The following is a 26,221-nucleotide window of genomic DNA, read 5'->3' as shown; positions in this document are numbered from 1 at the left end:
ATTGAATTATATTTTAACAGCGGCTGGGATGAAAGGGCTCACTTCATAATGTTAAAAGGTTCATTTTTGCATCCAATAACATGACTTCAAAATAGTAAAGTGAAAATTGAAGTTAAAGAAGAAATAGATAAATGCATCATGATGGCTCTAGCTATATAATAATATGTTAAACTATCTATTGATTTTCTTGCCTTTTTTTGTGTATTACATTGAAAAATTGAAAACATTTTCAGACAATGTACTGAGAATGCTTTTCCATCTTATTAAAACAATTAAAAATTGTTTGGCACACCATTTTTAATGCCTGCATAGCATTCTCTTCCTTAAATGTATAATTGTTTAGCCCAACCAGTTTCAATTTTTAAACAACTTATTTTCAGTTTAATTAATGAGCTTATTTACAGATAAATTTTTATAGATATGAATATTTCTTTGAGATAAGTTCTCAGATGTTTAATGATGGTATCAAAATATATTTAAGGTCTTTGTCAAGTGGCTTTCCAGAAATCTATCGTTTGCAATTCTGACAGCAATATGTGAATAAGTGCACCCACTTCTCCATATTTTCCTCATTGCTGCATTTTATCATTTAAAAATATTTATTTGATGCTAAAGAATATCTCCTTTTAATTTGTATTCCTTCATTATTGGTAAAAATAAACATTTTTTTCATGGATTTTGTAAAAAATTCAGTCAGAATGGTTATGTTTATATTCATTTCTGTAAGATATTTAGTTTACTGTTTAAATTTTTCTGTAAACTAATCAGATAACCAGATTTGTTGGAAATTATACATTAGTAGACTCAGTGAGATTCTGGGAAATACTCATGTGAGGTTCCCAGCATTTTTGCATGGGCTTTGGGACACCATGATGAAAAAGCCTTTTTCAATGACTCCTAGATTTGTGACTACTCCATAGAAACGAGGAAACTAGATGACTATTTTCTACATAAGTGGGCTATGACTGTAATGTGACTGATTTTTCTACCTTCTGTGTGTGTAAACAGAGTGTCCTTGCACCAGGTTCACTTGGGCCATGACCTGCTGAAACAACATCGAGCCCTCTCAAGTCTCTGGACTCTCTCCTTGTAGTCATCAATGCTTTCTCATCTTAATTACTAAGTCATTTGGGGAAAAGTTTTACTGAATGTTAATTTTATCAGTATAAATACTGAATATTCAATTTGGTATGTCATAATTAGGGACCAACATGTCCACAATAAAAATGTTCATGCAATGGGAAGATTTTTAATTTTCTTATTTTTTGTTTCTAGAAACCACCAAGTTTTATAAGACAGAGATAATTATTCAGCCATCTGAAAGAAATTTTCCCATCATACCAAGGTACAAATAGCAAATTAAGTTTATTCTGTAATTTTAAATGTGGAGAATGATAGGTACAATTGATTATTTGGGAATTCATTTTTATTTATACCTCCTTATTGGGGAAAAAAATAAAAACCCTTGAGAAAGGCTTTTAGACAGTTGAGCAAACCACACATATACAAGATTTGAGGATTCATTTATGGCTTGCTTACAAATTGGCATAAACAAATGTGCTTATATTAACATCTTCAAATTCTGAAAGCTTTTTGTGCTTCTTTCTATTTGCCAGATATCCAAGTTCTTACAACCTAATCACCAATAGGTTTTGAATAATTATTTCTGTTTTAATTTGACTTATTTAAAATGTGAAACATGGGTCAGTTTTCAAACAACTCCTGTGTTTTTTTTAAAAATGTTACTCAGCCACTAAATCCACTAGTGTTTTCTTTCTTGGAATCTTTTTAGTTTGCAAACAGAAGTTAATTATAGCATATCTTTCAATTCATTTATGGATATCTGAAAATTATGGCAATCTGATTTTAACCTTAAAATTTATCCTCCTGTAAATACTTTGATTCTGTACCTCAGCTCTGACTTTTTGAGGGGGTCCAAATGGAAATCATTGTAGATGACTGTCTAATGTTTGAGAGGAAACATCTTGCCTTCTTTTTTAACTCATTTTTTGATGTGCTATAGCACAAGTGGAATATTAACATGTCTAATACAGTATTTTTTTATTCAGTCAGGGAATAGTTAGGTTCAGGGTGGGAAATGTATTAAGGATTGGAGAATAGGTTATAAGAAGACTGGAGCAAACACAAATACATTAAAATATATTAAAATCCACATTAGCACAGTCTGTGAAGGAATGAGCAGCATATAGAAAAGTCTGGCTGCACACGCCTCTGCCTTTTAGGTACCCTGTGGGTATTTTTGGCTCCTCTTGCCAGTGAGAGTTATTATGAGAGGCACATTGTGAAAATTGATTTCTGTTCAAACAGGTCCCAGTTTGTACAGAGTGTTATCGCCCAGTGTCTGGTGGAACTCTCCACTGCAAGAAGCACTTTTAGATTCACTATTCAAGGTCATGACGGCAAAGTGTACATCTTGGTAAGATGTTATTTCTCCCATCTTTCTGTAGCCTGGTAATCCAGGGTCTCAGAAATTCTTTAGTCTTGCCATTCTCTTTTCTTAATTCTCAGGTCTAGAAAATAAATGATCAAATACTGAATTTGTAATATCCATTGAATTCCCAAACCAAACTCAATAACAAAAGAGCAAGTGGCTCTATGTGCTAGGTACTGGGGATATAGAGAAAAATAAAACCTGAAACCTGCTCACACCACAAAATAAAGTTTTTCACTCTAAGTTGTTAATGACTTTTCTTGGTCAGTATAACACAGTTCTGTCTCTGTCACTTTTTTCCCCCTATTGATTTTTCCATTTTTCCTTTTTGATACTCTTATGTTCAAAATATATTCTGTTGCTCCTGTTTTTATATATATGTGTGTATGTGGTAAGAACACTTCATGTGAGATCTACCCTCTTCATAGATTTTTAAGTGCATGCTAACAGTGTTGTTAATTATAGGCACAATATAATAGGCAGATCTCTAGTACTTATTCGTCTTGCCTAACTTTAACTTTATACTCTTTTCATTAGCAACTCTCCATTTCTCCCTCCTTCCAGCCTTTGGCAGCCATCATTCTACTCTCTGCTTCTATCTGTTGGACTGTTTTAGATTCCTCATGTAAGTGGAATCCGGCAGTACTGTCCTTCGGTGTCTGGCTTATTTTACTTGGCATACTATCCTCAAAGTTCATCTGTGTTGTTGGATATTACAAGGTTTCCTTCTTTTTTAAGGCTGAGTAACCCATTGTATGTATGCAGCACATTTGTTTTATCCATTCATCTGTTGATGGACATTTAGATTGTTTCTGCATCTTGGCTACTGTAAATGGTGCTGCAGTGAACACAGGGGTGCAGATACCTCTTTGAGATCCTGATGTTAACACATTGATGTTTGAGAAGGAGTGGCAAGTTTGGGATAAGAGGCCCTGTGGTTAACGGAATCCTTTCCTTCATGTACCACAAGCATCTACTATTATACTGTTGCTGTTAGAAATAATGGTCTGCAGAAAAGAATTTGGACCACTTATATGAGAATCTTAAGGCCCAAGTCTCTTTTCTGCCTCCATATCTGTTTTTTCAACCAGTGAACATATATTGAACATTTCTTATTCTAAAGGCACTGTTCTAGGTGTTCAGGGTAGAGCAAAAATTGCCATTAAGGAACTCACAAGCTAATAGGGAAACATGGTAGCTAGAAGGAGGCAGGGGGTTAGGTTGTTGTTAGGTGGCTTCGTAGCTGGCCATCCATTATGGGGACCCCATGCTTCTCTGACTCAGATAATTTCTACCAAAACTAAAATACTTTTTGACTGAACTTAATACTGACTATGCCTGATAGTCATAGTCTGAAATTAGTTTTAATTTTCTTTTACTGTAAGGTTTTCAAGTTAAAACTCAGGAATAGGAACTTATAAAATCTACTACTAATATAATATTTAAATTCAAAAAAATTTCTGTGTTATAAAAGTGATACATTCTTGAAACAGACAGTGTGAAGAATGTAGTGACAGTGGTAGTCCTCCACCTTGTCTTCTCTCCTGTCTTGCTATATCATAGTATTTGAAGGTAAAAATTATTAATTTGGTATGTGTACTTCCAACATTTCCCCCCATCCATATATGACTACATGTTCATACACTCACATTCTGCTTTTCTGTTTGTAAAACATACCAGAATCATATGATGAGCATTTTTCTTCAATATGTTTACTTCACACAGCAGTGTATCATAAGGATTGTTTCTTGTTAGTGTAAATGTAGATCAGCGTCTTTAAGGTCTAGAATTCCAGTGTGTGGCTGTTAAAGACAGTGCGGCAATGAAAGTGATCTTCGCATGTGTATTTTAGCACTTCTTTAGAAACAGACCTTTTTAATCTAATACGGTATTAGAATTTGTGTATTTTAAATTGATAATTATCATCCTCCAGAAAAGCTGTATTAATTTATCCCGTATAGTGAGGCATTCTTGGTACCCCGCCCAGATCCCCTTTACTCAGGCTGATACACCTATTTCCCAGCTGCTGAGAGGTGTGGACTGCTAATGGCACTCAGCTGCCTCTTCTCCAGAGACTTGCCCTTATGTGACAGTTGTCACCTTGTTCAGAAAGTTACCTCTTCCCACTCCTGCTCTGGTCTGCCTACTGACATTGATTTGACCCTGTTGTGCAAAAAGAAGGGGCCTCCTGTCTGAAGGTGGGACAGATTTTGTGGGTGGGATTCTTGCTTCAGAGCTCCCCATGGGGTAAGGCTGAAGCCAGACCCCTGCTGAGCTCCTCAATGAACGGCAGGCATCCAAATCCCAAAACACTCTTCTGCCAGCATTCCAGACCCCTCTTCTGAACTGGATGGTGCCATCTTGTTGTACTTGCAAATCTGATAAGTGGAAAAGGGTGGCAGATGATTTTCACATTTCCTTATTACTAGTTATATTAACATTTTTATATGTTTATCACTTATTTCTTCTGTTAATTCTGATTATATTCTTTGCCTTTATTTCTGTTGGGCTGTTTTTGCCCCCTTATTGTTTCCTGGGAGCTGTATATCTTATAGATAATACCTTTGTTATATACTATTAAATAGTTTCTCCTAGTTGGTTGTCTCTCTCTCTTTTTTTTAACTTTTATAATCTCAGTGACTCTACCAGATGTTATACTTTGAAAGACTTACCGTGCTTAAAAATTATATACATGATTCTCCTGTATTTTTTCTGGTATTTTACAGTTTTGTGTTTTGTTTTTTAGTGATGGTATGAAATATGATAATGAGTGATAATGATATCCTTATACTTGGACTTTTCTCTCCGTATCTTTAGCTATGGCTTTTAAACTCAGACAGTTTGGTGATTGAATCTTTGGGAAGTTCCAGAGGTATCACAAAATTCCCCCTGTTGGAAGACATCTTAAAGGCAGATTCCAGTTCTGCCTGGAATGCTGTCAAGGTCCTCTACCAGCCATGCGTCAAAAGCAGGAATGAAAAGTAAGTTGTGTGTTTGTTTTCTCATTCCACGTTGTTTAGTTTCTTTTGCCATTTGGTGTTGAGAAATTAATGAATTAAATGGTACTATGCCACTTCCCTATTTGAAGCTTCTAGGAGTTGTACTGCTAAATGTTATGCTTTCAAGTAGATTGAATTATTACAGATGATTCATGCTAATGTGTACAAAGCTTGCTTTTACTGAAAATAATTGGTCTTTTTCTTGTAATCTCAGCTGTCTATGCATATGGCTGTAGTACTTAATCAGGCATCAACAGCTATGAATATTTACTGAGAAGCACTTTCCAGGCATTGGGGATGCAATAGTGAAAAAAACCTAGTCCTTTCTTCCTGGGATTGTCATTCTAATGGGGAGAAGGCAGACCATAAACAGAAGAGGCATAAAACCGTGGACCAATGTGGCCATGTGACTCGTGGCTCTTGCTAAAGAGTCAGGCACTCATCTGAGGGCTTCTAGCTCATTTAAGCCTAACAACAACCCTGTGGGGTAGGTACTATTATCACAAAACACAGGTGTTAAATTACTCTCCTGAAATACAAAGCAAGGTAAAGTAGTTGGGGAGGAGTAGGATGGGTGTAGGAGGTTGTCATTTTATGTTGAAAAGTCAAGGATGTTTCCTAAGACGATATTTAAGTGGAAAACTTGAAGTAAAGGAGTGAGCTTTATCTGAGAGAGCAGTGTTCCTGGCAGAGAGAACAGATTGAAGTTTATACTTGTCCTGTACTCTCCAATGGGTTTGATCAAATTTGTACTAAGAACAGAAAGATGCCAGTTGTTTTCTAGGAAGTAAATACGAAATTTTGAAAAATTGCTCTTTTTTTTTTTTTTTTTTTTTTGGATTATATAAGCAGTACCAATCATGAAATATTTAAACAGTTGAGACATACATAAAGTAAAATGTGAAAGTTCTCCATCATGCCCCTTTCTGGAAGTAAAAAGTATGTTGTATATTCTTCAATTCCTTTTTCTGTTTATTTTTCATCTTAACATAATTTGGAAGATACATGTGTATTTTTTACACTTAAAAAGAAAGCAACACTGTGTCTTGGGAGATTCTTTACAAGTCAGTGCTTTGCATTTTTATGTAATGGGTGTACTATAAATAATTTAACTGTTTTTCTGTTGATAGATACTTGGGTTATTACAATTTTGCTGCTATAAGTAGCATTTCATTGTGTGTCGTTATACAAATTTGGTTTGTAATTATGTGTGCTTTTTTTTATGAGGGATTTCTAGAAGTAGAATTGCTGAAGCAATGGTACAACATTTAAAATTTTGATAGATAATACTAGTTACTTTGTAAAAAGACATTGCAAATTTATATTCCTACCTGAAGTTTCTATAAATGCCCATTTTTCTGTAACGTCACCCAAGCTGCCATTTAGATTTTTGTCCATCTGATGCCAGTCTAAATGAAACAGGTCAGATATAGATCCTTTTGTTGTTTTGAGGTATGATCAGAGACTCTGGCTTATGCTTTGATGTTTTGGGCACTTTGGTGTGTGTATGTATGTGTGCACGTGTATGGCCTAATACATAGTTACCTTTTAAGCTCTTTGTTGCTTGTATTCTACATTTACTTCTGTGTGTGTTTGTGTGTGCCTTTATAGATTTATGTGGATTTATGTGGTGAAGCTTGTTAAAATCTTTTATGTTTTTTATTTATTTGAAATGTGGACTTTTGAGAAGGATGTGTTAAATCATACTATGATTATGAATAAGTTATTTTCTTCTGATTTTGATATCAGTTTTTGCATTGTATATTTTGAAGGTATGTTATTAGGTACATAAATGTTTGTGCCATGACAACTTGACTAATTGCATATTTTATCCAGGAGAGATTTTTGCTGTCTTTCTATGTGATGCTATTTCCACTTAATTCCAATTTGCCTGATGTTAATATTGTTATATTTACTTTCCTTTTTTTTTTAATTGCTAATTTGTTATATAGTAGTCCCTTCTTACCTGCAGTAAGAGAAAAGACTTTTCCTTAATAAGGTTTTGCATTTCTTCTTTTCTCCCTGTCTCCTGAACTCTGTCCTCTATGTTGAGATCATGTATGATTCTGGTGATGGTGGCAGTTTCTTCTTAGGGAAGTATCAAGCCACTGCCCTGACCTGACCTATTTGCTTCCCTCTTTTTTTTTTTTTTTTTTTTTGTAATATATTTTTAAACTTTATTTATTTTGAGAGAGACAGAGGGGAGGGGTAGAGAGAGAGGGAGAAAGAGAGAGAATCCCAAACAGGCTCCTCACTGTCAGCACAGAGCCTGACACAGAGCCTGAACTCACAAAACTGCAAGATCATGACCTGAGCTGAAATCAAGAGTTGGATGCCTAACCAACTGAGCCGCCCAGGCTCCCCTTGCTTCCCTCTTAACGTACCATGGCCATAAGGGTTTTATATTTTTATTGTATAAGTCCATTTTCATAAAAATATTTGATGTTTTAAAAATATTTATAAATAGTACTGTATAGTATGTATCTTTTTACAGTTTGGTTTTTCACTTACTAGTCTTTGTTTCATTGATTTGATGAAATCCGCTCTTTTATGTACTGTTAAAGTTGGACTGTAGTCAATCCTTGAGTATCTGAAAATCTCTTATATGTTATCTCTCTGAAAACCTATAGGATTTCTCTTTATCATTGTTTTTCTAAGATTTCACACAGATGTATCTAAATGTGTTTATTCAAAATGTTCTCTTATGTCACAATCTGTTCTGTCTTACAAATGAATTGTTCTCTCAGTATCTGTGATACCAATAATGATACTTCAAGTCTTCTGTTCTCTCTGTTAACTCTTTTCTTGGGGTGTTAACTCTCCTCTCTTTGAAAACGTTCCTTGTGTTTCTAACTTTGCTTTACGGTGTTACTTTCTGCAAATGTTTGATAATTCCACTAGAATTCATGTGCTAGGATGTATACTCCTTGTGAACCAGGACCTTGTGCGTCTTGCTCCTTACTACATCTAGGTGAGTTCTTGTAGAAGTTCTCAGTATATAAAATTTATGGTCACATTTAACAAAGCATTTGTCACATGAATGGTACCTCGTTTTCTGCTTATTTTTATATTTGATAATTGCTGTTCCTCTGTTGGTAACTGCCTTTATGGATTTGTGAAAGAGAACTCTAAGGATATACCAGTTTGGTTGTGACAGTTTGTCTTTTGACAACTTTTGGGTGCTAAGAAAAAGGAAGCGGTGGTAGACTAAGTTACTGTGATGAACCTTATATTCATTATTGTGAAGAATCTTTACACTGCCTGTTTTGAGTTGTGTGACAGAGATTCGATGCACTGTCTCATTATTTCGCTCATTCCTAACAAATTACCATGACACTGGAAATACAATGACTATAGTCAGTTGTGTTCTGTATTTGATTAGTGACTTTTTTTTTCCTTTTTTAACTTTGTATGTCATGTCTTAGGGATATAATAAATGAGTTTGATGACTTCAGTTTGCCTGTTGTGTATAACTGCTTTTGTTTTCTTCTTCTACTACTGTTTGATTCTTTATCCCCCAAAGGTAGGAGGGGAACTTCACAAGTTGGGTAAGCATTCTGCTAGTTACTTGCTTTTGTCTTTCAAGGATGTTGTCTTTTAGGAGACATTAGTTTCTTTCTTTGGGGGCATTACTGAGCAAACCGTAGATTCCCTGGCATATTTTTGGCATGTGGGGTGGTGCATTAACTATTTTAGTCCAATTGGTTGCAATTTTTTTTTTTTTTTAGTGGAAGTGTGGATTGCCAGATGGCAGTCTAAAAGAGGAAAATAGCAAATGTAACTATGGTTTTAGTTCCTTGAGGACACACACAAAAAGTGGCAAGTAACATATTTAGAATGTTCTTTCTTTCTAGCAATAGACACACATGTCTCTTGACATTTTGAAGTCTATTGTTTTTTATCCCCGTACCCCTTGCCCACAATTATCTTACAACTTATATTGTTTAGTTTGTATATCAGAATTTAGATCATAAATATTAACTTTTTAGCTTTGGACCACCCTATCTTAACTACTTCTGCAGTTTGTGCTAAATCATCAATTCATCCATGGCCTCCTATTTTCTAGAATGGGAGTCATTTTGCCCCTGAGGGGATATTTGGCAATGTCTGGGACATTTTTGGTTGTCACAACTTGAGGGGCTACTAGAATCTAGTAGGTAAAGCCTAGGATGCTCTTAAACATCCTACAATGCCTCAGAGAGCCTCAACAACAAAGAATGATCCAGCCCCAAATGCTAGTAGTGCCAACGTTGAAAAACCCTGTTGTGGATGATCTCCTGAAACCCAGCTGTGTCTACCTTTTCCCTCTGGGTGGCACAGCCCACTAGTTTCTGGAAATTTTTTTTAGGCCAGCAAATAAGAGAAATTTTACTGCAGCGTGAGCCCAAACCTCTATAATCCCACACGTTAAGTTAGTTAGAGTAAAAAGGATAAGTACAAACCTAACATAAATGTTTATTGTTATACTTCGCTCATTTTCTTTAGGGAAATGTGAAAAATAGATTTATTTTTAATTAACAATGATGAAGAATTTTATAGGTTTTAAGTCCTTTGTTCTTATGTCTATAAGAGAAAAGAATTTAGGGAATGTAATCACTAAGTGCAAAGAAGTGGGCTTTTTTTAAAAGCTAAATTGAATTCTCTTCATTGTTTTAAGTCATGAGTCCTATTATTGGTAGTGGATCTTCCCACATTTTCCCACATTTTCCAAAATGAGATCGCCAGAGCTTTTTTATTTTGCAGCTGAAAACTCTATACCCATTAGACAATTCTTTCTCCCTCTATCCCCCAGCCCCTGGTAACCACTATTCTATTTTATGTATTAAAATAAAGTAGAAAATAAAGTAAATAAAATAAAATAAATAAATAAAAATAATTTTAAAAAATAAATTTAAAAAAAATAAAAAAATAAAATAGAATAAAATAGAGTGTGTTAGTCTGCTACGCCTGTCATAACAAAGTCCCAAAGACTGGATGACTTAAAAACCAGAAACTTATTTTCTCAAAGGCTCTGGTGACTAGAAGTCCAGGATCAAGGTGCCGTCAGGATGGTTTCTGGTAAGGCCTCTCACATGGGCTTGTAGACAACTTCCTTCTCACTGTGTCCACCACGCATGACCCCTTCTGTTTGTGAGAACAAAGAGAAAGATGAGAGGGGGTGGAGATGGAAGAAGTTCTTGCTTCTCTTCCTCTTCTGATAAGGACAGCAGTTCTATCTGATTAGAGCCCCATTCTTATGACCTCAGTCAACTTAAGTACTTCTTGAAAGGCCCTGTCTCCAAATACAGTCCCATTGGGGGTTAGAGCCCTAACTGTTCATATTCAACATGTGAATTTGTGGAGAACACAATTCAGTTCATAATACTGACCACTTTAGATACTTCATACATGTGGAATCATGGAGTATTGTCTTTTTGTGACTGGTTTATTTCACTTACCATAACATCGTTAAGGTGGTTCATCTGTGTTGTAGCATGTAACAAGATTGCCTTTCTTTTTGAAGTTGAGTATTATTCCATTGAACGCTTTTGGATTATCCATTCATCGCTCAGTGGACATTTGGATTGCTTCTTCTGCATTTTGAACAGTGCGCCGGTGACCTTGGTGTGCAAATATCTCTTGGAGACCCTGCTTTCAATTCTTTTGGATATATACCCAGAGATGGGACTGCTGGATTGAATGGTAGTTCTGTTTTTAATTTTTTGAGGAACCTCCATAATGTTTTCCATGGTAGTTGCAGCATTTTACATTCCCACTAACAGTGGTTCTGATTTCTCCACATTCTTACCAACACATTATTTTCTGTTTCTGGTTTTTTGTTTGTTTTTTTTAAGATTTTGTTTTTAAGTAATGTTTACACACAACACAGGGCTTGAACTCACAACCCTGAGATCAAGAATTGCATGCTCCACCGACTGAGCCAGCCAGGTGCCCCTGTTTTCTGGTTTTTTAATAGTAGCCGTCCACATGGCTGTGAGGTGGTATCTTATTGTGGTTTTGATTGGCATTTCTCTGATGATTAGTGGTATTGAGCATCTTTTCATATACTTGTTGGCCATTTTTATATCTTTGGAGAAATGTCTGTTCAAGTTCTTTACCCATTTTTTTAATCAGGTTACTTGATTTTTTTGTGGTTGAATTGTTGGAGTTAATATATTCTGATATTAACTCTTTATTTGACATGTGGCCTGCAAATATTTTTTCTCATTCCATAGATGGTATTTTTTAACTTTACTTATTTATTTTGAGAGTTGGGGGGGGCGGGTGCAGAGAGAGAGGGACAGAGAGAATCCTAAATAGGCTCCACGCTCAGCACAGAGCACAACATGGGGCTTGATCTCACAACTGCAAGATCATGACCTGAGCCAATATGAAGAGTCAGATGCTTAACTGACCAAGGCATCCAGGCGCCCCGAGGTCACTTTTTTTATTGCATCTATTGATTGTGTCTTTTGATGCACAAAAGTTTTTAAGTTTAATGTAATTCCATTTAGTTTTACTTTGTTCCCTGTGTTTTCTGTGTCACTTTCATAAAAGCATTGCTAAAGTATGGTTAATTGAGGTGCTCGTACCTGATGTGTCAGAGACTATCATTGCCTGAGATAAAATTAGGTGATTTTTAGGAGATTTAGAGGCCTTTGTCCTTTTTGATTGATGAAAACATAAACCAAATGTTAATTTATGCTAATTTTATATCTAGCAATTATATAAGACCTGTTACTTAAAAATTACATAACCTACTAGAACACTTGACATGAATTTATTTGGATAGTGTGTGAATATGATGCTAAAATGAGTGAATGAGCAAGTAAGTGAATGAATTGATAAGTGTGTCACCAACTCCTAAAAAGCACTTTATTAAACCATTTCTATGTCTTCTATGTCTCCACATAGAAGTCACAACGTGATATTGTCAGTGCACTCTAATTAGGGGCATTCCTTTTGTAAAGTAGGATGAATTTAAACTTCAGATGTGAATGTCCAAGTCTTATATTTTATAAATGAGGAAACTGAGGTGCAGTAAGAGAAATAATTAGTCACTTTATTAGTTGGTAATAGAGCCAGAATTTGAGCCAGGTTGTCCTGATGCCAAATTCAGTTATTTTTCATTATATCATGTAGAGTCTCTCACCATAAAATTTTAGGAGATTTGAAAATGTCACTATAAATGTATGTTCTTCCTCAAGAACAATTCCTTTGATAGTTTAGAATGTGTCAGCATTTTGATTACTCCCCAAAATATACTGCTTACTATACTATATTCAGTAAATATTTATGCATCTTAATACATAATATCAGCAGTGGAAACTTCTGATTTATACCATGTTCATATCTGATCTTCTAAATCAGAATTGAAGGATACAAATGTGATTTTTTTCAGAAGTCCATTGCCTTAGCTTCTTAGAACAGGAATCCATTAAAAGGAAATTAACCTAAAAATACATAAAAGTTATCAAATACCTCTGGGAAAATATAAATGCTTCTTTGGAAAGTACTTTTCACACATTTGTCTCTACTACCATCACCACTGCTATTATCACCTAGACTTAATCACCTAGAAATTGTTCTACATTATGAAGCAAGTGGAGCACAAGCTTCTTTAATTTGTAATTGGAAAAATCCCTCCTGTGAGTGGACTGTGTAAGTACAGTGGTCTAAATTCAAACTTTTTTATTTGGAATTCTTATCCATGAATTATAATCATTAAAGAAGATACAGGAAATAAGACCAGGACATATAATAAGAGTGAGCTTTTTCCCTAGAGATACCAGTCAAAGCAGGTTTTCCTATGAAAAGCATTCCATCTCTTGGAACTGCTTTCTGGAAAGAATCTGCTTTCCTTCTTCAGAGGAAAGAATGTGAGACAAGTATAATCGTGATCTGTGGGGGTAAAAAGGGAGAGGGGACTGGGATTGGCTAAAACATGGAGAATGTGTATATGAAATTGTTTCTTCACTTTCCTGTGTTTTCTATTCATGTGTTAGGTATTTTTATGAATCAGACCTGGAGTAATTGCCTTTACTTTTCACATCAGAAGGGTTTGGGTTTTTCTTTCCTCTTTTTTTATTACCTCCTACTATACTTGGTATTATATGTGATTCCAAAGCAGGAGACCAAAGATTAGTGCCATAAAGGAATTTACAGTAAAGTTAAGGCAACATGGTAAATGTACACAGAAAAATTCTTTGAAAAGAACAAAATCTACATTTATGTTGAGGAAAGGATTTTCATGGAAAAATCATATTCATTAGCTGATCAAAGAAAATGGAAAAAAGAGAAGTACTGTCCTCCACTCCACCCCCACCTCAGTAAAAGCTGAGAAGGACTGGGCAGGGGAAGCATGCATGTTTCTATGTAGAAACTGCCAGTAAGCTGCTCCTGTTGCAGTGGCAGAGAGGGGTTGGGTGGGCAGTGGGGAGGTGGCAGTCATCTGCCCACAGAGATGCTCCCATGTATCGGTCTGGCATATGAGGTTCTCCTCAAAACTTTTGTTTGAAGAAAGATTTCCACAGCTGATACAAAAATGCTTGAGAACCACCATTCTCTGTGCTATGCCTTTCATCAGACAAGGTTTGAATTCACTGGGTCATGACACAGTTAATGCTTTAAAAAGAGTGACCACACTGAGATAGTTCTAATTGACTGAATGGTCTTCCTCTTATCGAGCTGAGCTCTGTCTCCCAGAAGCTTTCATCCAGAGCTACCAAAAACTAATCTGTTGATTCTTGAATATAACATCTCTTCACATATTAAGATAATCTAACATTTGGTCCTAGAGTTTTTCTTACCAGCCTCAAATGAATGGTTTGAAGCTTCCCTTTCCTTTTGCAGTCTTTTTTTCCCCACTTGGTCCCCTTTTCTATTACCATCTTGACTGCCCATAAGAAGATGTTGCCCCAGCATCCTATCAGCTTTACATAGGGTGAATCAGAGAAAAGCAAGCTGGAGCTAGGGATTCATTTTCCAGGGCTATTTTAAGTAATTTATATATAAAGGGAAGAAGGTATTTACGGTGGTCCCAAACAAAAGTGACTTGATTTCAAGAACCCATTGAATTTGGACATTTAGCAGAAAAGTTTTCAACCTCAAGTGTTGTAGATGGTCATTCATTTGTTGATTCAGCAGATAGTTATTAAAAGCATACTACTGTGCTAGATACTAGAAATACAAAATTGAGCTAAAAGAGATCTGATTCCTTGCATTGTAGACCTTAGTGGAGTCTACTGGGAAAGACAAATAAATGCAAAATTGCAATACAATCAGTACTATGCAAAAGAGCTAGATAGTGTTAAGAGAGCAAATCCTAGGGAGACCAACCAAGTCGGGATGGGATTCCAGGAAGAACTTATGCTTAACTGCTGTCTGAAAGATGAGAAGCAGGAGACTGTGTGAAGAGTCTCTGGGCAAGGGAGAAAGCTATGTAAAAGTGCACTCTAATTAGGGGCATTCCTTTTGTAAAGTAGGATGAATTTAAACTTCAGATGTGAATGTCCAAGTCTTATATTTTATAAATATTTTATAAATTTAGATTTATCTGACAGTGGTGAGAACGAGCACAGTGAAGACAAGAGCTGGGAAGAAGACCCAGGTGGCTACTCTGGAATAGAGTGAGGAACAGGAAAAGGGTAGGGAGGAGGCAGGCCAACTCAGGATCTTAAATGCATTTTTAAAGAGCTTTGTCTGTGTGTTTATCCTAAGAACAATAAGAATCTATTAAATGATTTGTCTAAAGAGAAGGGTGAGTTTATGCTTCCAAAAGTGTATTCTGGCCACCAACCAGGGAACAGATGGTTATGGTAGATCCCATAGAAGGCTGTTGCAAAAGCCCAAGAGAAATGACTAGAGTGGGTGACAGTAGCTGAGATAGATTTGAGAGATAGTAATATTGCAGTGTTTGTGATTGATTGAATTTGGAACCAAACCATTATTTATTGGGATAGATAATGTTGGAAGAAGATCAAGTTTGGGAGATCATGAGGATCAGTTTTATATGTATTGAGTTTGAGTTACATTTTAGTCATTCAAGAGAAAATAGCAAACAAAGTTAATATGCAGACCTGGAGTTCTGATGCAGGGTTTGGGCTGGGTTTTTAAATTTGTGAGTCATCTGCATATTGGTCATAATTGAAGCCAAGGGCAGGGGTGGGATTGTTTAGGAAGAGAGGTGGAAGGACTGAGCTGTGAAGAACTACCACATTTATGGGCCGGATGAAGGAGGGTGAGCCTGGAGAGGAGATGGAGGAGCAACCAGAGGGCTAGGAGGAAATTTTCATAGAGGCTGAGGGAAGAAGAAAGTACTTTAAGAAGAAATAAGTGGTCAGATCCTGCTGAGAGGTCAGATAAGATGTTGGATATAAAACATGTATTGGATTTAGATTGAAAAAGTCATCATGACCTTAGCAGGAATTGTTTTGTCAGGTGACAGAGCTGGGAGCTATATTGGAATGGGGGAGCAGTGAGTGGCAGCTGATGTGACAGAGACACGTATGGACAACTGTTTTGAGAAGTTTGGCTTTGAAGGGAAGGAGAGATCTGAAGGGATGGGAAGCTGGTGAAGCCAGGCAGGTGGGGTTAGATCCTCTTGAGCCTATTTAAAAGCCAATAGAAAGGATCCTGTTAAGAGGAAGAGGTTGATTACACATGAGAAAGAAGTGGTGATTGATTTTGACAGGATAGGAGGGGCTGGTATCTCAAACTAGCCTTGGGAGTAGGGATAATTTCCTTTCTGTTACAGGAGGGAAGGTCACAATTGGAGTAGATGGAACAGGTTTGCATACTAGGTTTTGGGAAGATAAGGGACTTGGTCCTCTATGGCATCTATTTTATCTATAAAATAGGAGTGGTGTAGGGAGAGGCATAAGAGGGAAAGGGATGGTGTGGTGGACGGTTGGAGGTTTGAGGAGAATGGATAAGATTCAAAATGGTCATTTGGAGAGGAGGTGAGTGAGATAACTAGAGATGTGTGGGAGTGGTTGGTGGTGTTCATTGCCTATTGAGGGTTGCAATTGTGAATTTATAGTGTGACTTTTTCCAGCATATCATTTACCTAAGTGTAAGCACAGAGAAAGCGCAATTGGGTTCAGCAGGGTTCAAGTTTTATTGTCTCAGTGCAAAGAGTATTGTGTTAATTTTGTGCTATTAAAATGATGAACTACAGAATCTCTGTGACCTGTTTGAATGAAGACTGAGAGTTGGAAGGGGGCCTTGGCTTCTCATCATCTGAAATGTATTTAGCTATGGTAGAGGAGAAACTTACTTTTAATTGTATAGCTAAAGCTTCTCAAATGTTATTTTAAAAATATCTGATTACTGGTGGGGAATGATCTCTTTAAAACATATTAAGGAAAACTGTAGTATTTTAAATGGAGCTTTAAGCACTTACTTAAATATATGCTCTGAGTTAAATTTTCTCCAACCTATTCCATGTGTTTTTGTAGTCCTATCTTATAAGGAAGTTCAATGTGGCTTAATGTAGGATAATGAGTATAAAAGAAAAGGACAGTATCTTCCATATCTGCCAGAATAGTTTGACACTTGTCGTCTAAAACAACGGCAGTAGTCCTGATTGGCTCTGCTTTTATTCTTGACAGTGAGTGTAAAATAAACCTTGGATTCTAAGGTCAGCTGGAGTAGAGGGAAGAAGTCAGTTTCTTTCAGTAGCACATGGGGATTTTTTTTTTTTAATCCAGGTGGCTGCACGAGCCCTCAAGGCATTGAGATGCTTGCACCTCTATTGGAAACAAAATACATTGAACATGACATTATTGGCCTCTCCAGTGTTAAGGCCAGCTGCTGTTGTAACATCTACCACGAGAGTACGTGCTTGTCTCAGGGACCTAGGCTGGGCTTCCGGCCAAGGGCCTCCAGTAATACTGCTGGTCTCCATGGGATGCCCTCTGCATTATTGCACCATAGCAACTGCCAGAACCTTACCCTGCCATTTGCTCTCTAATGTTAGAGGAAAATTTTCTCCCTACCTTAAAAAAATTAATCACTTGTAATTCCCCAGGTAAATAATGTAGGCATTCTTCTTGTACAATAAATTCAACATCTTGGAATAAAACTCAAATCCCCTTGGCCACCATCTTGAATTCTAGTTTCCCTTATATAAGTCGCCACTGTGAACACTCTTTATCTCAACATAGACGTGTTTATAAATGCCCCAGGAGTATATATAGAAAGGTTTTGTGTGTTATCTTTTCATTTTTCTTACCATATCTCATAGTACCCTTCCACAGTCTATTTTTTCACTCAGCATTGTATCTTCCCAATACATGTAGATATTTCATTTTTAAGTGCTTTATAATATTCCATAATATAGATATTTCATGGTTTCTTTAGTCATTCTGTTGCAATTATTTTATTTTTTTTTTTCTTTGATAGTAACAGTTCTGCAGTGAAGACCCTTGTACACACCTCCTTGTGCAATTCTGCAAGGACTTGTTTAAAGTGGATGGGAAGAAGTGGAGTTGCTGCTCCTGGAATAGAGTTAATTTACATTTTTTTAAATAAACTTTTTATTTTGGGAGTAGTTTTAGATTTATAGAAAAGTTGCAAAGATAGTATAGATGGTTCCTGTATACATACCCTTGACCCAGTTCCAGTTTTGCCTAATGTTATCTTACATCACCATGACACCTTTTTCAAAACTGAAAAACCAACATTGGTGCATTAATATTAACTAAATTCCCAGATTTATTTGGATTTCACCAAGTCTTCTACTAACGTTCTTTTTTTTTTTAATTTTTTTTTTTAATTTACATGCAAGTTAGTTAGCATATAGTGCAACAATGACTTCAGGAGTAGATTCCTTAATGCCCCTTACCCATTTAGCCCATCCCCCCTCCCACAACCCCTGCAGTAACCCTCTGTTTGTTCTCCATATGTATGAGTCTCTTATGTTTTGTCCCCCTCCCTGTTTTTGTATTATTTTTGCTTCCCTTCCCTTCTGTTCATCTGTTCTGGGTCTTGAAGTCCTCATATGAGGGAAGTCATATGATATTTGTCTTTCTCTGACTAATTTTGCTTGGCATAATACCCTCTAGTTCCATCCATGTAGTTGCAAATGGCAAGATTTCATTCTTTTTGATTGCCGAGTAATACTTTCATATATATATGTATGTGTATGTATATATATATATATATACACACATACATATATATACACACATACACACTATCTATCTATCTATCTATATATATATATATATATATACACATATATACATACACACATATATATACCACATCTTCTTTATCCATGCATCCATTGATGGACACTTGGGCTCTTTCTATACTTTGGCTATTGTTGATAGTACTGCTATAAACATTGGGGTGCGTATGTCCCTTCGAAACAGCATACCTGTATCCCTTGGATAAATACATGGTAGTGCAGTTGCTGCGTCATAGGGTAGTTCTATTTTTAATTTTTTAAGGAACCTCCAGACTATTTTCCAGAGTGGCTGCACCAGTTTGCATTCCCACCAGCAGTGCAAAAGAGATCTTCTTTCTCCGCATCCTCGCCAACATCTGTTGTTGCCTGAGTTGTTAATGTTAGCCATTCTGACAGGTGTGAGGTGGTATCTCATTAAGCTTTTGATTTATATTTCCCTGATGATGAGTGATGTTGAACATTTTTTCATGTGTCAGTTGGCAACTTCTCTCTGGAGAAGTGTCTATTCATGTCTTTTGCCCATTTCTTCACTGGATTGTTTTTTGGGTGTTGAGTGTGATAAGTTCTTTATAGATTTTGGATACTAACCCTTTATCTGATATGTCGTTTGGCAAATATCTTCTCCCATTCCATCAGTTGCCTTTTACTTTTGCTGATTATTTCCTTTGCTGTGCTTTTTATTTTGATGAGGTCTCAGTAGTTCATTTTTGCTTTTGTTTCCCTTGCCTCTGGAGATGTGTTGAGTAAGAAGTTGCTGTGGCCAAGGTCAAAGAGGTTTTTGCCTGCTTTCTCCTCAAGGATTTTGATGACTTCCTGTCTTACATTGAGGTCTTTCATCCATTTTGAGTTTATTTTTGTGTATGGTGTAAGAAAGTGGTCCAGGTTCATTTTTCTGCATGTCACTGTCCAGTTTTCCCAGCACCACTTGCTAAAGAGACTGTCTTTATTCCATTGGATATTCTTTCCTGCTTTGTCAAAGATTAGTTGGCCATATGTTTGGGGGTCCATTTCTGGGTTCTCTATTCTGTTCCATTGATCTGAGCATCTGTTTTTATGCTAGTACCATACTGTCTTGATGATTACAGCTTTGTAGTACAGCTTGAAATCCGTAACGTTCTTTTTTTATTCCAGGATCCAGTCTGTGATACTGCATTGCATTAATTCATTTTGTATCCTTTGTCTCTTCTGGTCTTGAACAATTTCATATTTTTCAGAAGGACTGGTTAAATATTTTCTTAACTGTCTTTTACTTTGGGTTTAGTTGATACATTTGATTGGACTGAGATGATGGGTTTGGGAAAGAATATCCTCATGTTATATCAGGAGGTACAGAGTATCCACAGCCATCACTGGTGATATTCACCATGATCACTTGGCTAGGTGATGTTGGCCAGTTTTTTCACTGTGAAGTGACTGTTTTTCCTTTTCCACATTCTGTTCTTTGGAATTAAGTCACTGAGTCCAGCCGACACCCAAAGAGGAGGGGGAAAGGTTAGCCTCATCTCCTGAAAAAGAGGTGCTATCTATATATATTATATATAGTGCTGTCTATATATATTATAGTGCTATCTATATATATTATTTGGAATTTTTACATGAGGAAGATTTGTTTCTTTTATTTACTTATTCAATTATTTTTTTTTAATGTTTATTTCTGAGACAGAGAGAGGCAGAGCATGAGTGGGGGAGGGGCAGAGAGAGAGGGAGACACAGAATCCAAAGCAGGCTCCAGGCTCTGAGCTGTCAGCACAGAGCCCGACGCGGGGCTTGAACTCACAAACCGTGAGATCATGACCTGAGCCGAAGTTAGTCGCTCAACCAACTGAGCCACCCAGGCACCCCTTTATTCGATTATTTTTATCTGATGGACTTATGTATATTTATTTTATACCTTGGGTTATAATCCAATACTATGTTATATATTTTGTTATTTACATGCTTATTGATTTATTTTTTTTGCTCAAATTTTTCTAGTTTTGGCCATTGAGAGCTCTTTTAGGATGGCTCCTGGATCCCTTTGACATGCCTCCATATTTTTAAATTTTGATCACCCTTTTCCTTTCTGATGCTGTAAAATGCTCCAGATTCATATTTTCACTGCTCCATCTCTAGAATCTGCCATAACAAGGAGCTCTGATTCTTTTTATTGGAGAGTGGGAGTGGTCCTTACTACTGGTATTTGAAATTTTAATAGGTATTGTTGTTCTCCTAGGGGCTATTCTAGTCAGCCCTTTTACCCTTCTCCTCATACCTATTCCAGTGTTTGATACCATCAGGTTTATTAATTTTGGTCAATCTGATACAACTGCATCTTTTTTAAATATGTGTTTTCCTTACTTTGGTTGAACATCTGTATTTATGTTTACCATCCATTTGAATTTTCTCTTTTGGGAATAGCCTGTTCATATTATTATGACCCTGTCATAATCCAATCGTATCAAAATTAAAATTGGAATTGGCGGCCTTTTACTTTTGGATCATGTTTAAAGAGGTCTTCTTTCTAACATGTCCACTTATGTTTTTACTTCAATTATTTATTGAAGCTAATGATCCACAGATCTCAAGTGGGTCATCTGGTAAGCGAAATCATGTGCTTTTTCTCAATCCTTAGCATTCATTTTTATTCACCATTTATTCTTCAAAGCATTTGTCTTGGCCTTCTTTTGGTTTTCTTCTGGCTTCTTTGGTCTCTTTCCTTTCCTTTGTTTTGACCTCTTCTCTTCCTCCTTTGCCATTTCTTTTTCCTGTAGCCTGAAACCATGTCCCTGACTTCGTTTTCCCTTTTGCTAAAGCCCATCTGCTCTCATTGTAGAAACTCTAATTTCTGTTGAGTAAAAACGTGCAAGTCTACATTTTCAGACCTGCCTTTCACTTAAGTTCTTTGCCTACATCTCTGTTTTGTCTCTAGGTTGTCTCTGCCAGATGTCCCACTGGCTTCTTATATTCAATATGTGTGACGTAGAAGAAATTCATTAACGTTCCTGGAGAGCGTATGTTTTCCTTCCATTTGTATCTATCAGTGGTATCTTGATTTTCCCAGTCACCCAGGCTCAAATACTGAAGTTGGCCATTAATTGTCTCCTAATTCCCCTACTTGCAACCAGTTAGGAGGTCATGTCCAGTGTTCTTTCAAAATCTTCTTCATGTGTATTATTTTTGTTCTCTTCAGCATTGTTACCAACCTAGTTCAGGTATTACTGTTCTTTGTATGGAGGTTATGTGTGTCTCTTCAGCCTGTCAGAACTCTCTAATCCAGTTTACCTTCTGCAGCCAGCCTGGCCATCCCCAGTCGTATCACTCCTCTGCTTCCTTCTGCCTATCCAAAGTCTTTATCTCCTTGGATTAGTATGTGAGGTCTTCTACAGCCTGGCTCTGTTTTAACCTCATTAGTCCTGCTTTGTCCTATGCCTGCCACATCCTCTGTCATGTCCAATCAGAATGGCATTCTCCAGCTTCTCAAATCATTCATCTGTGCATGTCATACATAGTTCATTGTGTTTAAGAGTTTATAATTACCCACAGGACTCTAAGCTTTCTATTTCAACCAATGTCCATATTATTTTTGTGGTATTTCTGTAAGAGAAGGATTGATATGGAAATTGATCTTTTTGTTTATAAGTATTCTTACATGTGTAAGGTCTTCATTAGAGACCTATAATTTTTTTTCTCCTATTGTGCATGGCTAATAAACTATTCCTTACATCCTAAGGAATTATATAAAGATAAATATATAAAAATTTATTCTAAGCCCTGTGGGTTTCTAGATTTTTTTTAACTCTTATTTTCTTAGTACCTCTTATTTCCATAATTTTTCTCCTTTTAGCTACATAAAATAATGATATCTTTACTGGTGAAGTGACTTAACCTTGCTAATTTTATCACGGAGTTTGTTTCTAAATCAATAAGGCCAAAAGGGGGAGGTTGGGAGGCACAGCTGACATTTTATGTGCTAGGTTGTTCAAGTTAACTCTGAAAAGTTATTCAGGCATAGTTGAGTTTTCTGAATAGAAGTGTCTGGGTTCAAATAAGGTTTATATAGAGACTATAGATTGTCATTCTACTTTTCTTCTCCTTGGGAGTAATTTTTTTGTTGTTGTTGTTTTCTGCGCATCTGTCTATTCTTTTTTGTAAGCTTCCTATAAATCCCCTTCTCTTTATGTCTTTAAAGATATAAGGATAAGTATAGTGGTTTTAATGATCTAACAAAATATTAACTATTTTCAAGACTTTACTATGTATCAGACTTGTTCTAAGCTTTTTAATACATTGTACCACTGAATCCTTATAACATGTGTCAAAGTGCTGTGGTTAGAACAAGTCCTAGAAATTGAGGTTACTTGCCCAATGAGGCACAGCTAAGATATAATAGATTTAGGATTCAAAAACAGGTCTGTCTTCAAAACCTTTAGCTATGTCCTTATGTCAGTACTCACAGTACCATCAAAAAACACTGCCTGTAAAAGCCAAACACACACACACACACACACACACACACACACACACACTCACGTAAATGGATTTATTTATTTACTAAGTGCTGCTTTTGGACTCTTCAGATTGATACCATCAAACCTCTTTCCTGTTAGCCCCCAAGTAAGATTAACTAATCCACTCTTTTTACCTACCTAATGAAGCCTAAACTCGGCTTCTGCCTCTAAACCTAATTTCAGTGTCTTCTCTTTTTCCCTGCTGGTTGCAAACACCAGTCTTAATTGGCTGCTCCCAAGCCCATCTTAATCTATTTTTACACCATGCACTCACAAATGGCTCCTACCCATGTTAACGCATCTTGGGCTGACCTCCTTCCTTCTCTTTTCCACATTTGACTCACATGCTCAGCTCCTTTGCAGATACTTGGTTTTTTCAGCCTTCTCCACGTTGAGTTTTCATTTAGGTCTCCTACCCGATTTGCTTTCCCTGGGCTTCTTTGGACCTAATTCCAATAGCTACTTGTATATTCACCGTATTCTTTTCCCAGTGCAGGGTTACAGGCTTAGTCATTGTAAAACCTCCAGATCCACGTTGGCTTACCAGCCACTTTTTACCTCTTTGATGAAACTCTTGGTCTGTGTTTAAAAAAACAACTGCGGTGAAAACAGAACTTTAGGGTAGGAGATTATCTGGAAATACCTTGTCCTTAGCAAAATTCCTACCCAAACAGTTCTTCACATACTTATAGATACATGCAAATTATTAGTGCACTTTACATATAATTCAGCAAATGTGTTCTGTAAGAGTAGTGTGAACCTAGAAAGATTAAAGTGACTGTGTTATCTTCTAATTGAAGAAATTGGGCATAGGGCTTCATGATTCATTTGTGGAAATGTATTTCTTAAATTTAATAATCATATCTGGTATAGGACTTCACTCTGAAGTAAGTCAGTCACAGAAGTGATTCCCCTATTTGTAATTGGGGGTGATTGTTAGGGCATTTGATATTGAGATGACCTGAAACATTTGGGGCACTTAGAAGTTGTAGGAGTACATTTGACATTTTAAAATGGGAAGAGTATGGGATTAGAGTTAGACATGGAATCTCATTCCAGATTTTCCATTGACTAGCTACATTGCCAGGTCAAGTGATAACCTCCAATCTGGGCCTTAATTTCCTCATCTTTTGGGGTAAGTATACTTAACTGAATGGAACATTTATAAGCATTTTAAACAGTGTGATCACAAGCTCTGTTGTGTTTAGTTTGTCTTATAAACCGAAGGTTAGTTTTCTCTTGCTGCAAGTATTTAATGCATGCAGTACTTAGCCTCTGATTCAGTTCAACAGACGTTCACTTAGGCTTCCTGTGTGTAAAACTTTCTGCTTAGAGATACAGAAGATAAAAATATAGATGAGACAGAATTTTTACTTCCAGAGTTTCAGTGTTTAATCTTGGAAACTAACAAGTTACATAAAAGCTCTAGAAGGTATGCATGCTCTGTCCTATGACAGACATAAACAAATGTCTTTCTCATTAATTCTAATTAAGAAAAATTTCATAGAGAAGGTAGCATTTGATCTGAGAATTAAGGGAGGGAAAGATAATGGGGACAGGAGGTTGAAAAAGAGACATCCTGAGAAAAGATAGGAAATTGCAGGATGCATTTCCCAAAATGTATTAATAAAGATATTAATAGGTTTTTGTGGGAGCAAAAAAGGATGCCATAGTCAAATAATACTGAGATTCTTACTATGCAATAATGGTTGCTTATTATTGTTATCATTTTTGTTATTAAACAAATTTGTGACTCAGTGGGCTCAGTGAAATTTTATATAAGCATCTTTACTGCTATGCTGCTCAGCACCTTAATAGTCCAAAGTTCAATGTGAATTGTTAAGAGGAAAACATAGCACTTAGCACTTAGGAATCTTAGGTGATCATGGAACCCTTTTTCATGGGAACACCAGGTCCAAAGAATATACCTTTGAAAAATTGCACAGAATCCTGTATATCAATGGAGCAAAGTGAATGTAGAGAGACTTTCTGATATTACATGAATTGAAGTTGGAAAATAAGAATTTAAGAAAGAAAGATTGTAGAACGTATATATGCACACAGAACACATTTTCCATCGGCCAGTAGGTGTCAGTGTATGTCAAGTATAGCTTGGTTACATCCAGCAAGGGGAATAGACTGAAAAAAGAGAGTCACATGTTGATGATTTCCAAGAGTGTTTTATATACCAAGGGAAGGGAATTCATAAAAGAATTTATATTTATTTACAATTTTAAATTTAATATGTTTTAAACCACTTAAAGAATGAATTGTATTTTGCTAACATATTCATGACAGCCTTGCCCTACTGTACATACAGGTAAGATAGAAGATTTGTTTATTTATGTGTTTGTTCATGCATTCAACTGATGTGTCAGGTGATAGGTACACATTAGTGAATGAAAACAATGAATCTCTTGCTTTTGTAGAACATATATCTAGGAATGGGATTAATGTATATGTGGTATTAATCTAGTATATGTATTGTATGTTCTGGTGACTGCACGGAAAATACCCAAAAGGCAAAGTTAGTTTTTACTAAAGGACTCAAATCTCTAGAATGGTTCATAATATAAAATATGTCCAAAAGCATCAATATATACATCAGCCACTCATATTGGACTCTGTCCATGTGCTAGGCTTCCTGGATTGTAACTAGGAGTAAGCTGGCCTATGAGGAATTACAACTACTGGAGCTGTTACGCAAGTATACATGTATCATCGAGTGTTAATTCACCATAGTGCCCATGTCTGGTAAGGAGGAGAAAAGGTGTAGAGGTAACCAACTGTCCCAAAGCTATCTTCCTGCTTCCAGTTTCATACTTCCATTGGAAAATTCGGTTTCTCCTACTTTGCCTTCCCTTAAAGAATGCAGATGTTTTTACAGACACAGACTAACTACAGATCCCATTTCTGTACCTTGGAGACATGACCTATAAATGTTGGAGGGCTTATTTGACATCTTGGAATATTTATATAAACTCTGTGCATATTTGCACTGAAATCAATTGAAAGTGAAGAAAAATTAATGGAAAATTTTTAACCTAGGGCTTTTTTTTTTTTTACATGAAGATCTTAATTTTTTATTGATGCACTTGGGACTTTTGCA

The 26,221-nt window shown here is 36.3% G+C and overlaps 1 protein-coding gene across 11 annotated transcripts in view; it reads left to right on the top strand.

Moving 5' to 3' along the window:
- The window catches only part of UBE3D (ubiquitin protein ligase E3D), a 234,012-nt gene that overhangs the window by 42,302 nt on the left and 165,489 nt on the right, over positions 1-26,221 (top strand). For 10 of the 11 annotated variants that reach the window (XM_078447109.2, XM_078447113.2, XM_078447114.2 and 7 more), the window contains exons 6-8: positions 1,276-1,345; positions 2,329-2,437; positions 5,270-5,433. In XM_078447109.2, the coding sequence (XP_078303235.2) occupies positions 1,276-1,345; positions 2,329-2,437; positions 5,270-5,433 (343 nt within the window). Of the gene's footprint in view, positions 1-1,275; positions 1,346-2,328; positions 2,438-5,269; positions 5,434-17,141; positions 17,412-26,221 lie in introns of those variants that run through there. The other variant, XM_078447118.2, reaches the window with a different exon arrangement.

This window comes from Panthera onca, chromosome B2 (assembly GCF_046562875.1).
Source record: "Panthera onca isolate mPanOnc1 chromosome B2, mPanOnc1 haplotype 2, whole genome shotgun sequence".
Classification (NCBI taxonomy): Eukaryota; Metazoa; Chordata; class Mammalia; order Carnivora; family Felidae; genus Panthera; species Panthera onca.
This window is presented reverse-complemented; position numbering and strand designations above follow the sequence as displayed.